The 21,191-nt window shown below is 35.0% G+C and overlaps 3 protein-coding genes across 4 annotated transcripts; 1 reads left to right on the forward strand and 2 right to left on the reverse strand.

The window, feature by feature from the left end:
• Positions 1–83: 83 nt before the first annotated feature.
• LOC111425453 (Death resistor Adh domain containing target) lies at positions 84–1,718 on the reverse strand. The gene is made up of 4 exons (XM_023059474.2): positions 1,367–1,718; positions 651–1,312; positions 294–594; positions 84–239 (listed from the first exon to the last, which is right to left on the reverse strand). Exons 2-4 carry the CDS (start codon positions 1,307–1,309, stop codon positions 120–122), a joined length of 1,080 nt encoding a protein of 359 aa, XP_022915242.2. The 5' UTR covers positions 1,310–1,312; positions 1,367–1,718; the 3' UTR covers positions 84–119.
• A 6,183-nt stretch (positions 1,719–7,901) lies between these two features.
• On the forward strand, positions 7,902–9,578 carry LOC111425151 (beta-1,3-galactosyltransferase 5-like). The gene is made up of 3 exons (XM_023058941.2): positions 7,902–8,098; positions 8,261–8,333; positions 8,393–9,578. Exon 3 carries the CDS (start codon positions 8,395–8,397, stop codon positions 9,490–9,492), a length of 1,098 nt encoding a protein of 365 aa, XP_022914709.1. The 5' UTR covers positions 7,902–8,098; positions 8,261–8,333; positions 8,393–8,394; the 3' UTR covers positions 9,493–9,578.
• A 146-nt stretch (positions 9,579–9,724) lies between these two features.
• On the reverse strand, positions 9,725–20,934 carry LOC111425152 (mitogen-activated protein kinase p38b-like). 2 transcript variants are annotated; one of them, XM_023058942.1, is made up of 7 exons: positions 20,866–20,934; positions 20,670–20,811; positions 20,283–20,460; positions 15,929–16,307; positions 15,785–15,864; positions 15,470–15,722; positions 9,725–9,959 (listed from the first exon to the last, which is right to left on the reverse strand). In XM_023058942.1, exons 2-7 carry the CDS (start codon positions 20,771–20,773, stop codon positions 9,898–9,900), a joined length of 1,056 nt encoding a protein of 351 aa, XP_022914710.1. In that variant the 5' UTR covers positions 20,774–20,811; positions 20,866–20,934; the 3' UTR covers positions 9,725–9,897. The 2 variants fall into 2 exon arrangements, with proteins under 2 accessions (XP_022914710.1, XP_071054920.1); XM_071198819.1 differs by having other exon boundaries at positions 20,283–20,564; positions 20,866–20,922.
• Between the last annotated feature and the right edge of the window lie 257 nt (positions 20,935–21,191).

The following is a 21,191-nucleotide window of genomic DNA, read 5'->3' on the forward strand; positions in this document are numbered from 1 at the left end:
ATTAGATTTAAATAACGGCTTAGGTAAAATCTCACTGTGTTATTAAAATTGTCTGAACTATATTAAAATAAAAGCGCATTAAATATCACAAATGATGATAATAATAATATATATTACACTTATTGACTATCATAATGAAATCTTAAAATAGCTCTCCCTTGTATTTCAGATTGTGAAAGTTTTTTAACAACAATGGAAGCTGCATCTGCTGGAAATTCAGTATGAGATGGTGGAATTATCTAAAAAATGGTTTTAAATAGAAACAAATTAAAAAATGATTATTAAACAATTACATCATGTCTTGCAACAGTTTGTATCAAATCTTTTAATTGAGATAATGTTCCATCATCAATGGGGCAAACAAACAGTTGGTCCTCTTTTAAAATCTTCCAAAATTTTGGTAATAAACTTTCTGCAACTTCATGTGTTACATAAACCACCCCTCTTCTGTTTAAGCATTGCAAGGATCTAAGTAAAGATCTGGATGTTGTGCCAAAATCGATTACCACATCCACTAATCCATTACAAGCATTTAATGTTCGTTCATGTAAAACTTCCTCAAATATTTCTTCATTCCATTGCACTAAATTAACCCTAAAAAATAGAAAATATTAAATTAAGAGATGTTTTGAAGTATTCCACAACCTTACTTTTTAAGCTCATTAAGATAGAACCCCTCATCATTCAAACAAGCAACTGTTATTTGTATTTTATCTTTATATTCTGGACTTTTAAAATAATATTCCGCAATTTTAACCGCCCATAAAGCTAACCCACCAGTTCCAACAATCAAAACTTTAAAAACCCTTCCTGATTTACTTCTTTCATGTTCATCATAATGTTCCTTAACTTTAAGAATAGCATTTTTTGCTAAAAGAGCGCCTGTAGGGAGCATTGCAGCAACACTTAATGACATTGAATTAGGAATTGGAATTAAATATTTCAAGTCAGGAACAACCATAAATTCTGGATAACCATTAGGAACATCTTCATAAGGATACACAACCACTCTTGACCCAATTTGAATCTCTGGGTTTGAAGATTCTGAACCTAAAGCTTCCACAATTCCTGATACTTCGTATCCAGGAAACAAAGCCCCATCTCGAAATCCACAGCAAGTTATTGGGGATTCTGGTGTGTTAATTAAAGAAGGCGTTTTTTGCATGCGATAACAAGCACCTGCACAAATCACTTTTATTAATGCCCCATTTGGTGGTATTTCTGGCACTTGAACTGTTGTGTTAAAAACACATTCCTGTGTGACAACACCAGGTGATTCAATCGAAAGTTGTTTACACAATTTATTCATTTTCTGAAAAAAATTTTTTTTAATAAATACATTTAATTAGAAAAACAAGAAACTTACGTTATATCACTTATTTGTAAATGAAACCTATAACCGATATTTTACAGTATCTTTATAGATTGCGATTTAAAACGCACCGTGAGATGAACTGACAATCACCCGTTGTATAGCTGATCGTAACAAAAAAACGATTTATTATTCAGCCTTCTCTAAATAGCAAAAGATAACGATCCCATTGTTGTAAAACGTAAACAACAACGAACTGTGACCTCTCATTATACTTCCGGAGTACGCGTGATGAAAATGAAAACAACAGAAATTATTTATTTATTACAGAAAAACACCACTTTGTAGATAAAATTATCTATAAATATATTTATAAACACAACAAACAAAGCATGCAGAATATGTCAACGTCATTATCCCGTGTAAACATTCAATTAAGAAAACAGAAAAAATGCGAATTAATACGAAGAAGTTAAAAATTAAAGATGATGACAACCTTAGTTGTTTAAATAAAATATGATTCATCTAATTACTTGAGTTTAACCTTGAGTTATTTAAAATCTACATCAATCATTTATTTTGTAAATTAAAAAATTTTATACATTTTTAGATTTACCCAAAATTTCGTTTCATTAAAAAAATAATTTAAACCTTAGATCTATTTTATTTGTTATCTACTTTAATGCAATAAAACACTCGAGATAAGATATACAGTCAGTACCAAAAGTCATCGTACATCAACGATTTATATCATAATAATGCCTTTATTAACCCTTACAATTAATTTACAAGTCTAAGTAAAAAAAAATAAAATACAAAAACGTAATAATAATAAAAAATGAGTATAATTTGAAGAAAAAATGATAAAACGAAAAGAAACTAAAACTTTATTGATATAAACAAATTTACTTTAATAATAAGAAGAAATGTTACAAGTGAATTACAAAAATTATTAAAATTTATAACAAAAATTATACAGAAAAGTACAAAATTACTTGTAATTTAATACTTGATTACTTTATAATTAAATTACAAAAACTTTGTAAACATAGGCCAATCTCATTATTAATATGTAATATAATAATGTTTATCTACAACTATTGAAGTATCTATTCGTTATACATTTAATTTTTGACGGGTAATGACACGCATTACCCATGACTGACAAAGTGTTGAATAATGAAGCCATTATTCCACAGTTCTGACAGCCTACTAATCAAAAAATAAAACATTAACAGAAATGACAGCTTTCTTATATTGAGGTTATGTCTGAAATGTCTATCAAGTTTATTTTTTTTCCTTTTTTTGATTTTTTTTTTCAAAATTAAATAGTTGTAGATAAAGTATAGTATTCAACTTGCGTATAATGGATTTTGTCCACGACTACCTTATAATATATACCTTATGAATGAGTTTTCTAAAACAAAATGGTAGTCATTTTTCACGGAGTGAATAATAGCGGTGAATAATAATCATTATCCACGGGTAGCCATCTAGATCAGACTAATAATAATTATTTGAAACGTTAAAAGTTCAAAAAACGTGAATTTAATTCAATATTTTAGGAGTTTTTAAATGTTTGACATTAAAAAAACCTAAACAAATTCCTTTTTTCGTATGATTTAAGCATAAATTAATTAATTTTCGTAAAGAAAACGACGTTTTATAAAACTGACATTTAATTTTGACAAATTGTTAACAAACCTTTATTCAAAAATTAATTTATGGAATCAATTTCAATAGTCATGACAAAGTATAGTATTCTACTCGCATATAATGAGCTATTATTCACTCAGGTTAATTATGCCACTCGTTACACTCGTGACATAAACTTAACCTTTGTGAATAATAGCCCTCATTATATGCTCATATAATAATATACTATTATTTGTCGCAAAGAAATGTCCGTACAATAGTCAACAATACAAAAAAATAATAATAATATTCGATAAAAAATGCAATTTAAGTATTCCTCTATTGAGTAAAAGGAGTATTGTAGTAACAATCGCTTCACTTCCTCTGAAGATGGGCAACGGCAACTCAGAATAGCCTGGTGGCAATTCATTATATAATTTTATGCACATATAATTAGTGCTTTGTTGTGCTCTTCTGATGCGGTGATCCTGTTCTTCTGCCTAGTGTCATGTTGGTGCATATCACTATGAGATGAATATCTCATTTTGTTCTTATGAAGAATTAATATTTGCATCGTTTTAAATATGCTTCTGCAGCTATCTCGTGGTCCTGCACACGCCAAAGCTCTAAGGGCTTCCTTTTGCTGGATTAAGAGTATATTGATAGAGCCATATTGAAGTATGGAATTAAAGTGACTAAAGTAAGCGGTTCTAGCAGCTTCATGCGTTGAGATAATCCTTGTTCTTCTCATGAGGTAGGTTGCTGTGGCTAACATTTTTGTAACGTATTCTATATGTGAATTCCATTTCAGGTGGGAATCTATGTTAAGACCAAGGAATTTAGTCGTATGAGTGATTGCGTCTTTTTTTCATTCAGTCTTAGCTTATTGCTGACGAACCACTCTTTCGCTTCCAGCTCAACTTTTTCGGACCTTCCGAAGAGTTCCTGGCTGTCTCTAAATGTCACCAACAGCGAAGTATCATCAGCGAAAAGGCACGTCAAATCAGCTGTCAAGTTTTGTGGTAGGTCATTGATATAGATCAGGAACAAAACCGGGCCAAGAACAGATTCCTGTGGGACTGTCTGCCCTATCTGTCTTCTTGCCGAGAATCTTCGTTTCCAGTAAACCATTTGTGTTCTATCCTGGAGAAATGTCTTGAAGAGTGAAAGTGAAGTACCCCCAAAGTGAATCTGGTGGTCGACGCAATAAAAAGCCTTTGTTAGATCGCAGCATTTGAAGAAAGTGAATCAGTTGCTTCTTTATGACTCGTTCAAAGACCTTGGATAGTGTTGCTTGTATTGCTTTGTCACCACTCTTGAAAAGTGGCACTACCTTTGAAACTTTAAATTCTTCTGGGTTAATTCCATATGACATGCATTGATTGATAGCACCTCTATCAAATCTACTGGTGTGAGGAAAATAGAACTCGCGACCGACCTGCTTCTCTTCACGAAAATTTCCGGACAGAGCACAGGTTCAGAGTGCATCTGGTGCCAATCTCACAAAAATAATTATTAAAGTCATCCGGAGTTGGACCGTTATAGTCACAACATATAATAATACAACTGGTGTCTAATTTCTTTTGGTAGAATTCGTTTCTAAATGGCCTTAGAACGATTGTCGCTATTTTGTATAAAGTTGGAAAGAGTTATAGCTTTTTGTTGTTGAATTGCTTGCTTGTATTCTAATTTGTATCGCTTGTAAATTTCCATGTGTTCAGGCAAGTTCATAACTATTGCCAGAGTGCGCAATATATCCAATATTCTCTTTTTATTCTGCAGTTCCGGAGGAAAATTCATTTGATAACGTCTTTTGAGCATCTAAACGGCTTCTATGAGACATGTATTAATGACATGCGAATTCATATCTAATAAGAATGGACACGACATTTTTATTGTATTTATGCCAAGAAGACCAAATAGCTAAAATACTTGACAAAAGTGCTTCTACTATTCAGTACATAATTAAAAAGTTTGTAGATACCGGAAATATTCAAAATGCACCACGTACATCGAAGCATTAGAGACGAAGTTATCGCAAATCCTCTGACAAGCGCCCCAAAAATAGCAGCAAACCTTTAAACTAGTTAGTTTAAAGAACTAACACTAGACCGAGAACTAGAATCATTCGGGTTTAGCCGTCTTGAGAGACGTGCGGCTAAACCCGAATGTTTCTAGTTCCAGGTCTAGTGTTAGTTCTGTTTTTGCAGTAGAACTAACACAAGACCTAGAACTAGAATCATTCGGGTTTAGCCGTCTTGACAGACGTGTGGCTAAACCCGAATGTTTCTAGTTCTCGGTTTAGTGTTAGTTCTTGTTTTGCAGTAGAACTAACACAAGACCTAGACCTAGAATCATTCGGGTTTAGCCGTCTTGAGAGACGTGCGGCTAAACCCGAATGCTTCTAGTTTTAGGTCTAGTGTTAGTTCTAGTTTTGGAGTAGAACTAACACAAGACCGAGAACTAGAATCATTCGGGTTTAGCCGTCTTGAGAGACGTGCGGCTAAACCCGAATGTTTCTAGTTCCAGGTCTAGTGTTAGTTCTGTTTTTGCAGTAGAACTAACACAAGACCTAGAACTAGAATCATTCGGGTTTAGCCGTCTTGACAGACGTGTGGCTAAACCCGAATGTTTCTAGTTCTCGGTCTAGTGTTAAGTAGTTCTTGTTTTGCAGTAGAACTAACACAAGACCTAGAACTAGAATCATTCAGGTTTAGCCGTCTTGAGAGACGTGCGGCTAAACCCGAATGTTTCTAGTTCCAGGTCTAGTGTTAGTTCTATATTTGCACTAAAACTAACACAAGACCAAGAACTAGAATCATTCGGGTTTAGCCGTCTTGAGAGACGTGCGGCTAAACCCGAATGTTTCTAGTTCCAGGTCTAGTGTTAGTTCTGTTTTTGCAGTAGAACTAACACACGACCTAGAACTAGAATCATTCGGGTTTAGCCGTCTTGAGAGACGTGCGGCTAAACCCGAATGTTTCTAGTTCCAGGTCTAGTGTTAGTTCTGTTTTTGCAGTAGAACTAACACAAGACCTAGAACTAGAATCATTCGGGTTTAGCCGTATTGAGAGACGTGCGGCTAAACCCAAATGTTTCTAGTTCCAGGTCTAGTGTTAGTTCTGTTTTTGCAGTAGAACTAACACAAGACCTAGAACTAGAATCATTCGGGTTTAGCCGCCTTAAGAGACATGCGGCTAAACCCGAATGCTTCTAGTTTTAGGTCTAGTGTTAGTTCTAGTTTTGGAGTAGAACTAACACAAGACCTAGAACTAGAATCATTCGGGTTTAGCCGTCTTGAGAGACGTGCGGCTAAACCCGAATGTTTCTAGTTTTCGGTCTAGTGTTAGTTCTTGTTTTGCATTAGAACTAACACAAGACCTAGAACTACAATCATTCGGGTTTAGCCGTCTTGACAGACGTGCGGCTAAACCCGAATGCTTCTAGTTTTAGGTCTAGTGTTAGTTCTAGTTTTGGAGTAGAACTAACACAAGACCTAGAACTAGAATCATTCGGGTTTAGCCGTCTTGAGAGACGTGCGGCTAAACCCGAATGTTTCTAGTTTTCGGTCTAGTGTTAGTTCTTGTTTTGCAGTAGAACTAACACAAGACCTAGAACTAGAATCATTCGGGTTTAGCCGTCTTGAGAGACGTGCGGCTAAACCCGAATGTTTCTAGTTCCAGGTGTAGTGTTAGTTCTAGTTTTGGAGTAGAACTAACACAAGACCTAGAACTAGAATCATTCGGGTTTAGCCGTCTTGAGAGACGTGCGGCTAAACCCGAATGTTTCTAGTTCTCGGTCTAGTGTTAGTTCTTGTTTTGCAGTAAAACTAACACAAGACCTAGAACTAGAATCATTCGGGTTTACCTCCACGTCTTTCAGTATGGCTAAGGCGGCCGGCAACATCTCGAATTTTCCAAGTATAATTTTTGCTTAAAATTGACCAATAGCAACCGTTCTTTTTGGCGCTTCAATTTGAAAACACTCCTCCGAATTAACCCTTTCAGTCACGATTTTTTATTTGTCGTGATACAATTATGAAATTTGGTACACATATTACTTATTTTTTTTTTTAATTTTTGAATTTTTTTTTAATTTCGAAAAAATTAAGGAATAATCGAAAAGCGGCTTACACTACAGTGGACTGGGTGACCGAAAGAGTTAAAAAATAGAATATACTCAGATTTCATCGTTCATTGCAACATTTCGAACTGTACGATTTCTTTTGTGAGGAGGAATTTTTAATTTACCGTTTAAAATGAATAATATTTTAGAAATCATCCACAAACAGTTGGTGTACGATGACTTTTGCGACTGACTGTACATCAATAAAAAAAAAATTATGAGTAAATAGAACGTGTCTAGTATTTAAGTTGCTTAATTTAAATGTTGTTAAAAAAATAATGTATCCTTAGCAAGTTTTTGGGGCTATAAATAAATCTACCAGCGTAATATTATTATAGCCCCCCTCTCAAGCCTATAATCTCAATGAAGTGACGTCCCAAAAACTTTATTTTATTTTTTGGGCTATATCCGATATTATACATATTTATCTTAATCCTCTTGGTATTATATTGGTGTATGCTATATATATGAATAAGAATATTTTTTGAAAGGTTGATATTTTAAGATATATTAAAAGATGAATTCGAATAAGAGCCTGATGACGTCATTCCTTTCTCCTCCCGCAGCTTAAAATCGATTCAAAGAGCTGTTAGCAAAACAAACGAGAAGACACGTACCTAAACTACCTAACTTCTCCCTCAAAAATTGACTGTAATTTTGTCATGTACTATGTAGTTCCTCTTTAATTCTCCATAAATAAGTATTTGATTATATTAAAATGGTTAAGATTTGAAATAACAAGAAAACGTGAAAGAATCATAAACACTTTTCGATCGTTCTAAAACGAAAACATGGTTGTTTATTAATTAATTTGTTTTTATGTCTAAAAGGGATGTCTTACGTCTTCCGCCTTGGAAGTTACGATGTGAATGTTTGCAACGATCAAAGGAATTGATTTAAAATTGAAATAGTTAGTTATCTCTCTGTGGAATTGAAGTGAAATTTAAGAATGGTGGTTATATCTACGCCCCAAATGGACCAGTTTATATTACTAAGAGGTGTTGTTATATAGGAATTTTGATATTAGTAAGTACATATTTATTTATATTTCATTCACAAGCTGTAATTTATTTGTTATAATAAAACGAAATTCACTTCATGTTAAAATGTTAGGTTATATCCACATCCTATACTTATACAGAATACAGAACAGTATTGTATAGTATAGGTTATATCGTTTTTTTGTAGAACATGAGGTTAAAATCAAGGAAAGGAGAATCATATTATTTTTTGAAGTACATTTTTTGTCCCACATAAACTGGTATGTTCAAATATTGTTGTTAAAATAATTAAATAATGAAGTATTTTTAATTAATTTAGTTATGGGGTTGCCATGGCTGTCGCAAGTGCGTTCTTTGCACTTAGCCATAATAGCACTAACTGGTTCACTAATATTATATTTCCTCCATGTAATAACATACCAATCACCTCTAACGTTGATGTCGCTGGAATTTTCAAAATCTGTGAACCTCTCAACATCGTCAGAAATAGGATTAACTCAAAACAAAAACGAAACGAATCCTATCAAAAATAACGCAAGCAATCGCTCAACGATTGCTTCAATAGAAGGAGCCCAATCTCAACCAGATTTAACCAAAGGGATCCCAGCGAAAGTAATTTATGAAAGCGGTTACCTTCAAATACCGTTAAAGCTATGTCCAGATCAAGGTGTAGGTATACAGTTATTGGTGATGGTAACTTCCGCTCCAAGTCACGAAAGCGCGCGAATGGCAATCAGACAAACTTGGGGTCACTATGCGACGCGAAGAGACGTTGCAGTTGCCTTTATGTTGGGTTCCACGTCGAATGAGACTTTAAGAACGCAAATTGAAAGTGAACAGTATTTGTATCAGGATATAATTCGTGGAAAATTTGTTGATACGTACGATAATTTAACGTTAAAAACGATATCTATGCTCGAATGGGTCGATTCAAATTGCCCGAAGGCGGCCTTTGTACTTAAAACGGACGACGATATGTTTATAAATGTCCCGAAACTATTGACATTTGTTGGGAAACATAATCCCCAAGATAGGGCGATTTACGGTCGACTAGCGAAAAAATGGAAACCGATCCGAAATAAAAAATCCAAGTATTATATATCTCCACGTCAATACAAGCCTTCCGTGTTTCCCGATTTTACCACAGGTCCAGCGTATTTAATGCCAGCCCGATTGGCGAAAGAACTATACAACGCCGCTTTAACGCAGCCCTATTTTAAACTAGAAGATGTATTTGTAACGGGAATTGTCGCAGATAGCCTAAAAATAAAACGCGTACTCGTTCCAGAATTTCTCAATAAACGCGTTTCATTCACACCATGCAATGTGCAAAAGGGTATCAGCGTTCACATGGTGAAAGGCGCAGAACAATATGAACTTTGGAAGAAATTATTGGATGGATTAACCAAGTGCAAGTAACCGTCATCATTATCTTATCCCGGCCATATTATCTTAATTGGTGCTACGCATGAATATATGTTTAACTCGTAGCATATTAGAGTTTCCGTTTGTGCCTTTCAAAAATAATACACTAAATCTAGTAGTGAATCATACAAGAGAATGAATTTATAACACCAAATAAATTCGTTCATTTGGTGATTTTTCTATATAGACCAATTTCATTGTTGTTTTCTCAGTACAGATAGTTAACTCGAATTTTTACTCGTTTATTTCAAAGTAATTAGTAGCGTAAGCATTTTTACAATGTCATTATTACTACACCTTTTTTTCACTTATATATATAATGTAAATATATATATGTATAATATAATATAATATAGTATCTATAAAGGCGTTGTTTTATTTATTTCTTTTTCTTGCTGTTTATGGTATAACCTCTTCAGGTCGTGGAGGGACAAATGATCTCACTTCTTCCAAAACCAAGTCTGCAAAAAAAAAAAAAAGTTTTAATCTTTACAAATTTGATGTGAAATTGACCTATGCGAAGTTAACTCCCAATTAGATACGATTTTACATGTATATTTATCCTCGTAATTTTTTTATAACTTTGTTTATTAATTCCACTTACAATAGTAAAATATTAAAAATCACAATAATATGGAATAAATAATTGGAAACTACATTATGGCAAATCATGTACAATCATTTCAAGAAAATCAAAATCTTATATTGACTTTAAAGATTGGACAATTCAAAAACAGGGTAATATGTTATATATGTTATAATGCTGCTTTTGTTATAATGCTTTTGCTGATTATTTTGAGTCTGTTTATATTAAATCTGATCCTGTTTTTGTCGAGTTTGATTTACCCGATTATAGTCTTTGTTTGGTTGAGGATGCGCTGAAGCGTACAAAGAATACTCTTACTGCTGGAGTTGATGGGATACCGAGCTTTTTACTGAAGGACTGTGCTTCGATTCTGGCCGCCCCATTGCTTTCGATTTTCAATCTGGTCCTGTCTACTTCTACCTTTCCGTCGTTATGGAAAGAGTCATACGTCTGTCCAATTTTGAAGAAGGGCAACTCTGCTGAGATTGTGAATTACAGACCTATATCGCTGCTGTGTGGTTTCTCGAAGACTTTTGAAAGCGTTCTTTTCAAGCACATCTCATATCATTTAAACAAGTACATAAGCCCAGTCCAACACGGATTTGTTTGTGGTCGATCCACTGTCACCAATCTGACATGCTTCGCCCAATTTGTTGCTGATGTAATCGACGGTAGATGCTGTGTATCTCGACTTTCGGAAGGCGTTTGATCAGCTGGATCACTTTATCTTATTAAAAAAGCTGAGTAATTTTGGATTAAGTGCCCCTCTGTTGTCGTTAATGAAATCTTATTTGCTAGGTCGGCAGCAGTTTGTTAATTATGGCGGCTTCACTTCCAGAGGATTTTCTCCAACTTCAGGGGTTCCCCAAGGATCCAACCTCGGTCCATTGCTGTTCCTGGCTTTTATTAATGACGTAACCGAGATCTTGGATTGTGAGAAGCTGCTATTTGCTGATGATTTGAAGTTATTCTCGGCTGTTGGGGAACTCAGCGATTGTGAACGCTTGCAAGAAAACCTGATTTGTGTTGAGCATTGGTGCCTTAGCAACCGTTTATCACTTAATGTTTCTAAATGTTTTACCATGACATTTTCTAAAAAATTAAACACAATTGACTGTGCATATTACTTGGCCAATCAACCGTTGATGTCCGAACGTAAGTGCTCTGACCTTGGGGTGCTGTTTGACAGTGGACTAACTTTTAACGAACACATTCTTAATTTAGTTGCTAATTGTTATAAAATTTATGGGTTTATTGTTCGGAACTGTAAGGGTCTGTCCATCAGATGTTTATGTACGTTGTATTTTGCGTTGATTAGATCGCGGTTGGAGTATGCGGTAATTGTTTGGTATCCGTTCTATCAGTTTTACGCGAATGCGCTTGAATCTTTACAAAAGACATTTTTAAAGTATCTATGCTTTCGACTGGATCGTGTTTACCCGTCTAGGGGTACAGATTACGCGCTTCTCCTTTCGCGGTTTGGTTTTCTTTCACTACAACAACGCAGAGTTGTTTACATAGTTAAATTTATTCATAAACTGTTGCATTATGATATTGATTGCCGCTGGTTGTTGGAAAGGTTATCCTTTCTTGTACCGCGTCTCAACGCACGCTGTCCCCTCACGTTCTATAATTGCCGTAGTAATAGTAACACTTTACGAAAATCTCCTGTCTCGTTAATGTCCGATTACGACAATCAGTAGATTATTAGTAGTTATGATTACGATTAGTTTATTAGGTTATATTAGTTTGTATTTTTGCTTATAGCTATATCTTTTTCATTTAGTTAATTTAAATATTGTGATGTTATATATTTTTTTTCCTGTAACTGGGTGGTACCTGTGGGAAATAAAGTCCTATTATTATTATTATTATAATATGTAATAGGGGCGACAGAGGCGGAGCAGCGGTTATGGGGCATTGAATAATGCTCTCCACTTCACCGTTATGCTTGGCGCGAACAGACTACACATATTCCTGATTTACATCCATCCGTTCGACTTTAGCCAGAATCCAGCTAAGATTAGACACATCAGCCAATTCCTATCTTTGTAAAATTTTGTACAAATCAAGACACCTCCGACATACGTTATGGAGAACAATCCGAACTCTACTCCAGACCTGCTTTTCTGCACAAAAAATATGAGACAGAATCATCCTGGTAGAGGATTCTTGTGCACATCAACACAACATCAAAGTTACCTAAACCTGCTCCAACTATAACTAAAAATTACAAACTTTGCAACACGGAGAGAGTCAACTTAGCAATAAAAGACTTCATAAGAGCAAATCCTGTACTTACACCGGAGGTGATATCAAAGTTTAATGAAAAACTTAAGAAATCATCACCTTTCCGTTACCACCATTCATTATCCGCCTAATCAAAGATAAGAAACGGCTGTACCGAGACTTTAGAGCATGCGAGATCTCTGAACTGAAATAAAAGTTTAACGAGCTCAACAAAAACTAGTACAGCAATATAGAACGGAGAAATATATGGAAGCCTGCGACAAAATCAATTCATGTAAGGGGAAAAAGTATTGACATTAAGTTCGTAAAGTATCTAGATACCAAAAGCTTTCTGACACAAAAGATCCCACTTTTGAACCCTGAAGAGATTGTTAACATCCATGCTGACCGGAAAGAACCTGGAAAGAATATTTTCATTTGTTGAGGATGACTCATTTTGTTCCCAGAACAAAAGCACAATAGACAACTGGTATCAACTTGTTTTTATAAATCCCTCTGAAACACCTGAGGATGCAATTATGCTGGAGGACGACTATTTCACTCTTTTAGACCAAGGAAAGAACACGGCTCCTGGTTATGATAACATCTCGAGGAAGGTGTTGAGAAGCTTGGACCTTGATATTCACACCCATATCAGGGAAATAATTAACTTCTGCCTCATGAGTCAACATTCCAGACTTTCCGACCCAGCTCACTGCAGCCAGTGATAGGAAAGCTTTTCGAGACACATCTCAAGAACTAGCTCCTGGCTGTCGCCTCAAAGAACACCCCACCCTACCAATCCCAGTCACTTACGGTATTGGTTTCCAATTTTCAAGCGGCACGTTATCAAAAACGTAAATCCACGGCTGTGTTTCTGGATGTCTGAAAGGCTTTCGACTCAGTCTGGCACAAAGGCCTATAGGAGCATATTACCTCCTAAACTTGATAAGACAATTCCTTTTAGATCGCTCTTGTTCTGTAAAGCTGAAAAACATCACTCCCGCAGGTATCTCCCATCTCTCCCTCTCTATACAACGTCTTCTGCCACGATATTTACGACAACAATCCAGGCGCCTTTGATGTGAATAAATATACTAATAAATATACAGGGACGTTGCCTCTTCGGTCCAAAAGCTACAGGTGCTTATCGATGAAACAGAGAACTGGTACCGAAAATGGCGGATTCAAATCAACTCCTCAAAATCGCAATTCCACGCCCCTTCTCCTCCAATCAACTCCCCTCTCAGCCTCACCAACCTACAAATACCTAGGCATAACACTCGACAGAACCCTAAAATTCTCTGCCCACGCCATCAAAGTGAAGATGAAAGTGAAAACTCGAATTTCACAGAATTTCCACAAAATGTGCCTCGCACATTTACAAATCCATATGCAGACCAATTATAGAATATGGATCTAAACGATTCGCCTACAACATCAAGACACCATTTAGAAGTCGCAGAAAGATCGGCATTGAGGTCCATAACACGAATAAGGAATCCCCAAAATCCTCTTTTCAACCCTAGCAATAATCTCCTTTATAATCTCATTCATTAACTTCCGTCTACAATCTTTATCTCATAAAACTACCCTAAATTTCCCTACTAACCTTCTCCACCATATGCTCATTATCCCTAGAGTAAACCACCCATCTCTCCTTCAAAAACTGTTGATGAACAGAGAAGACTGAAGCTGCAGCTAACTAGAACTTGCATGGGCAGAAATACTCCGATCGATAGCCCTATTTTTGGCTGAGTTTTAATTTATAACTTTTTTTTAAATTTATTTGTATTTTTTGCACATCCAAAAATAAAATTTGTTTTCTCTCTCTCACAATATTAGAAGTTAGTGTTGATCAAAAACAAGGGAAATTTTGCGAAATTGTCAGTTAGAATCGCAAATAAACTCCTGGACAAAATTAACGCCCCACTTACTCCAGTATTTTTTAATTAATGATAAGTTGTAATTTACTAGCTTTACTGCTAGTAGGCTATGGATCATGGCTATCGTTTAAATCGCTTTTCATTAAAACTCTCTAGTTTTTTTTTTTCAAAAAGTTACGATTTAGACAATTTTGCTGTAAGAGTAAAGCTTTTGCGTGTGATTGATTTTCACATACATGTTTAGTTTCATCTACCAGTGCGAAAAATGAATCACCAAAGAAATTTATCGCCAGTATGGGCATCAACTCTGCTGGACGAGGGGTACTCGATGCGTTATGTTGCCAATGTGTTAGGAAGGAATCATTCCAGCATAAGTCGTATGATTAGACGGTTTATCGAAACTTCTATCGAATCTGGGAGTATGTTCGTAATGTTGCAAAATCGTCTCGAACAATCAAAAGACGTTTAAATGAAGCCGAATTAAAGGAGACCATAAAAAAAACATTATTTACGCACAAAGTTCAAAAATTGCGTTTTGCCCGAAATCACCAACATTGCTCTGTTAATGATTGGAATAAGATTTTATTCTCTGACGAAACGAGGATTAGCTTAAAATTTCTTGATGGACTTTCTTGAGTGCGTATGGCGAAGACAAGGAGAGAGATTTGCTCCAAGGGTGCCGTTTGATGACGGCTCTGTAATGTTTTGACGAGCCATCTGCTTCGATACTCGCACAGCGTTGGTCCCTATACGTGCGAGGTCTATGAATGCGGATTATTACCTGCAAAACATCGTACTTGAACTTTGCTCCTTTTTTGGGTCCTAATTTTGTATTCATGCAAGATAATGCACGTCCTCATGTAGCTAGACAGGTTATTGACTACTTGCATGCTGTTGATATTCAGTTCATGGATTGGCCACCTAACAGTTCCGATCTCAATCCCATAGAACATTTATGGGACTATCTTAAAAAAAGGTCCGTGGAGATGTTTAGAATCATTAAAAAGTATAATTCTTTTCACTGAACATGTATTGTACAATCGATTCTGCCATATTAAAGACATCATAAAGTGTGAAATTGATGCATGGACATCTCAAAGCTGCATAGAGAAATGGATGAGAATATTTAAAATAGTGAAATATGTGGACTAAGTGTTTTGCATTCCAAGACACAACGCAGTAAATGCTATAAGTTGTACATTTAATATACGAGATAATCCTATCTAAATCGGGGCTAATTTCAGATAGGTGCGAAATTGCATATTTTTACCTCTCCACCGTTCTACAGGGAGCTCCATATCTTCAATACTATGATCGTAAGGTTGGGAAGTAGGTTCATCAGTCGGATCCGCATATTGTGCTAAATATGGATGAGCTAAAGCTTGCTCAGCTGTTATACGAACATCACTATCCAGCTCCAACATCAACCTGAGTAGGTCTATTGCTAAATGATTAGCGCCGGTAAAAACTTGCTTTAAATCTTTTTTGTGTACTGGTGGTAATGATTCGATGTAACTTCTAGCCTGTTAAAAACACACTTCTTGATTAGTTTTGTTGATAAATATAAATTTTAATAAATACTTACACTTTGTGAAGTAATTTTTTTCATAAACTCATCAGTCGGTGTTCCCAAAATTTCCATAATCAAATTAAGTTGATGTATGTCTAATAATTTTGATAAGAAAAATAAATGATTTAAAAAACAATTTAATATTTATAGTAAGGATACGATCTGTGCCAGGAAATAAAGTTCTACCAGTAAGTAACTCTGCCATAATACATCCAACAGACCAAATATCAACGGTCTGATTATAGTGCATCCAATTGAGCATGATTTCGGGTGCGCGGTACCACCGCGTGGCGACGTAACCCGTCATTTCAGTCTCCGTAGGTCGGGCAAGGCCAAAATCGAGGATCTTTAATTCGCAATCCTCATTAACAGCGATATTTGACGGCTTTAAATCCCGATGGATAACGCCCGCGGAATGAATGTATTTAAGCCCTCTCAAAATTTGATATACCAAAAACTGGACATGCTCATCTGAGAGTCGTTGTGTACGAATTATATTGTTTAAATCTGCTCCCATCAAATGAGTGACAAGGTAAATCTATTTATTTCATTTTATTAATTAATTACAAATACAGTGTGTCCCAGGATAGATGTTACAATAACCTAAAAATTTTTTAATTTTATTTTAAGGATGGGAGTTAAACTCTGCTTGGTGTGGAGTGAATTTTAAGCATATTTTGAAAATCATCTCGGGCATCGCAGTGAAACAAAAAGTATTTTTAGTTAAGCTTTTTGTTCATGATACGATAAAATTTCATTAAGAAAAGTTGTTCAGAATGAGGAATTATGGCACTGTGCAAAATTTTGTGAATAGCCGGATATCGGATATATATATATATAGTATATTAAAAGTTGGCACGAGCTACGAGCTTCGTGTGTGCTCGGCTCAGCTCGTTTAGCCAGCGGTATGTCGGATCTCACAACAGCGCTTGACCTTGAGTGCGCATTTCTCCTGAACACGACTGTACCTCCTTACTACCAGAGAAGTGTAGGTCTTTTAAATGCCATAAAACGCAGATTTATTGAGCTCCATCAAATCGATACAATCGTTGCTCCTTGATGTTAAAAAAACATTTAATTGGAAACTATATTACTACTAAAGCCAAATCGCTAATTAACGTCAGAAATTGGACAATGATCCAAGAACTAGGAAATATTGTGAACAGGGTGTCAGAGGCGGAGCGGTGGCTATGGGCGATCCTGCACTACAAATTGGAAAATCGAATCCTCGTAGAATAAATTCTCCACTAAACAACGCCCTCCACTTTACTTTTATGATTGGCACAGAAAGAGTACATACACTGTTGGTTTATATACATCCTTTCAGAAAGATAGAAGAAACAATATTTAACATGGCTGCCCGGTATGACAATTGTCTAATAATTGGTGACTTTAACCCCAACCCAGCCAAAAACAGACACATCTACCAATTTGTGACTATGTCAAATTTTGTGCGAATCGCAACACCTCCGACGTTTATCATGGCAAATAATTCCAACTCAAAGCCTGATTCAATCTTCTACACAAACAACATAAGACCGCTCATCACGTCTGTTAATGTCGTTCCTGATCTGTGCTCTGACCATCTGGGTCTTGTGATCTGCATTAATACAAAGTAGCTCCTACCTTAATCAAAAACTATAAGCTTTGTAATATGGAAAGAGTGAACGCAGGAATAAAAGAATATGTAAAATCTAACCCTGTTATAATAATAACGCTTGCTAAATTTGGTTTATGAAGCGAGCCCCTCCATTATCAAGAAACATTACAATTTCCCTCTGCCACAATTTATTCTCCGTTTAATCAAGGAAAAGCGACGACTCTACCGCGATTTTAGATCCTATGAAGAATCTGCTCTGAAAAGAAGGTTCAACGAGCTTAATAAAAACATTCAAAACTGCTGCTAGTGCAGCAGTTCAGAAGCGAAAAATACATCGAGGCCTGTGATAAAATCAACATAAGCAAGGGTAAAAACTACTGGCAAGAAGTCCGCAAGCTTTGGAAGTGCTAAAAGGCTGCTCACACTATAGTCCGGAAAAAATCGTAGATATCCACGCTGAATACCTTGAGAGGGTGTTTTCCTTCAGCATTGGAAGAGCTCTATCATCATATGCATCCCCAAGAAAGATTCTTCTCTATCCGCCTCTGCGAACTACCGTCTTATCTCATTGCTACCCGTAATGGGGAAGCTCTTCGAGGTACACTTGAAGAACAAGCTGTTCGATGTTGTTGTAAAGAGGTTTCCGTCAATCCAATTTGGATTCCAACAGGGTAGATGTACATCTCATCCCTTGGCAGTGCTTGTTTCAAATTTCCAAAACTCTCCCATCTCGCCAGCACTGTACAATGTCTACTGCCACGACATCTACAACGACAATCCAGACGTCTTCGATCTGAAGTCTTACGCTCTACTTTATGCCGACGATGTGGATATCCCATCATCAGTCCTAAGGCTGCAGACGCTTATTCAAAACATAGAATGGTACCGAAAATGGCGTATCCTAATATCCCCTTCCTCCCTGCTCGTGTTGCTCCTCCCACAATAATAATTCAACCTTCTCCTATCACAGCTTCACCAACTTGCAACTACCTCAGCATTATCCTTAAATTCTCTGCCCACGCTATTAAAGTAAAACCACTGTCCGATAGAGTATAGAGGCCGAGGAATATCCACCAAATGCGCTACTCACATATACACTTCAATATGCCGACCTATTAATATGACTCATTAATCATGACTGAAGCGCCAAGAGGATCACAGTACCATCTGGAGATAGCAGACAGAGCAGCCCTGAGAATCATCACTCGCATTAGACACCCTCACAACCCACTTTTCAACCCTTCCAACGAACTCCTATACGACCTTACAAAGATTCCTCCAAACTTCCCCATAAACGTCCTAAAAAATTTCATCGTCACTCTCCTCTCCCCCACCCACTGTCCCATCACACGGCTCACACTGCTTAAAAAATGAGGCCCAATTGAGAAGACCGAAAACCAAACAGAATTCAAGTCACGGGCAGGAAGACTCATATATGTGTGTTATATTAATATTATAAAAAATTTATTTCTCAAGAACTAAAAGTGATTTTTCAAAACGGCTTCTTGCATAAAAAAGAGGATACTTTAATTAATAATTGGTGATATTTCCACAAGAATTATTCAAGAAATTAATTTTATAGCGAATTTTGAAAATTATCGCAACATCGAAAATTTTAAATATTGTTTTTTCAAAAACTAAATGTTATTTTTCAAAACGGATCGGTTCATTGGAAAGAAGACACTTTTATTAACACTTTGGGAAATTTTCATACTCATATTCCAATAAGTGGATTTTATACGAATTTTTAAAACTTAATCGGCGAAAATAGCAAAATCTATTATTTCAAAAATTTATTTCTCAACAACTAAAAGTGATTTTTCAAAACGGCTTTTTGCATTAAAGAGAGGATACTTTAATTAATAATTGGTGATATTTCCACAAGGATCCTACAAAAAATTAATTTTATAGTGAATTTTGAATATTATCGCAACATCGAAATTTCAAATATTGTTTTCTCAAAAACTAAAAGTTATTTTTCAAAACGGGTTGGTTCATTAGAAACAGGACACTCTTATTAACACTTTGGGATATTTTCATACTCATATTCCAATAAGTGGATTTCATACGAATTTTTAAAACTTAATCGGCGAAAATTGCAAAATCGATTATTTCAAAAATTTATTTCTCAAGAACTAAAAGTTATTTTTCAAAACGGCTTTTTGCATTAAAAAGAGGATACTTTAATTAATAATTGGTGATATTTCCACAAAGATTCAAGAAATTAATTTTATAGCGAATTTTGATAATTTTCATACTCATATTCCAAGATATATCATATTGAGATTGTTACAATGAGGTTGCTAAAGATAAACCTGATATAAATAAAGTTGTATTAAATAAAAAAAGTCCTATTTGGGTTGAACTTGATTGTTATTCACACCTCTACTGCGTGATATATTATTAATATCATTAAACATATTGTCATTTTGACTTTGTTATTACTTTATTTTTTGTTAATTTTTCTTTTTTCCTCTTTGCTGGTTTTTGTTTACTTTTATACATATATATATTTATTTTGTTATTATTATTAACATAATTTTTTTGTTATTCTTCTCTTATGCTTCAAAGATTACAAATAAATTATCTGCAGTGTTCCACACCTAAAAGAGATACTAATTCCTGTACCATCTATATTTTCTCAATGTGATGGTTCAACCAAAGTAATGCAATTTTGCATAGTGTCATAATTTCTCATTCTGAACAACTTTTCTTAATAAATTTTTTTGGTATCATGAACAAAAAGGTTACTTTACTTTACATTAAGAATAGTTTTTGATATGAAAATTTTCTTAAAATTCTCTTCACACCAAGCAGGGCTTAATTCTTGCGCCTTAAAATAAAATTAAAAAATGTTTAAACTTGTAACATCTATCCTGGAGCACACTGTATGTTAGATTAAATCTGTTTTACCTGACTAGTGTCATTATGTGGATAGAAAACATCTAACAAACCTATAACATTTTCATGTTTCATGTGTTTGAGCAATTTTAATTCACGGTAGGTACGTTTGGCATGAACAGCTGATTGAAATGGACGGGCTAACTTCTTGATAGCTACCTTTGTATTTGTGCTTGTATCTAAGGCTGAACTGTTAAATAAAATATTGTTCATAAAATGTTAAATAAGAAGTTGGTTTATGATGAAATGATGAAATAACCATTATTTTATTTTTAGGTTGATTTGGGGCTCAACCTAAAATTTCAAACACCTTAAAAATTTTTTTTTTTTTTGATGATAAAATTAGATAAATGAGTGGAAAATTTGATATTGTAATTAGATTTTTCGTAAAATTCGTACCATACTTGGCCGTAGGCCCCAGATCCAACCGCGTTCAGCTGTTGGTACCTGTCAGGCACTTCCCAAACGGTTCTGTTCACCTCGACCCTGTGAAAATTGGACATAGTGGGTAGACCTTATCGTAGTGGATATGCAATTTCAACTAAAACATATTTTGCGTTAATTAGCGAATAATTGTTTGCAAATTTATAAGCACCTTATAGAAAAACAGGATAGTATGTGCTGTCATTTGACTTAATCGACGATCAATGCTGCCAACTTATATAAAACAAAAAATTTTTTTATAAATTACTTTTTATTTCATTTAATAACCATTATTATTATATTAATACAATAAAAATTTATTTAAACAACATCAACTAAAGTTTTAAACCAAATTAAAAGAATCATTAAGAATAAAGACGATGAAAAACGTCACGATGGCAAATATAAAGGGGTCATTCGAACTTCGTGACGTGGATAAAATACATTTAAACCACATTTAAACATAAATTTGGATGAATTAGTCGAAAATAAATTATT

The sequence above is a fragment of the Onthophagus taurus genome, chromosome 8 (assembly GCF_036711975.1).
Source record: "Onthophagus taurus isolate NC chromosome 8, IU_Otau_3.0, whole genome shotgun sequence".
Lineage (NCBI taxonomy): Eukaryota > Metazoa > Arthropoda > Insecta > Coleoptera > Scarabaeidae > Onthophagus > Onthophagus taurus.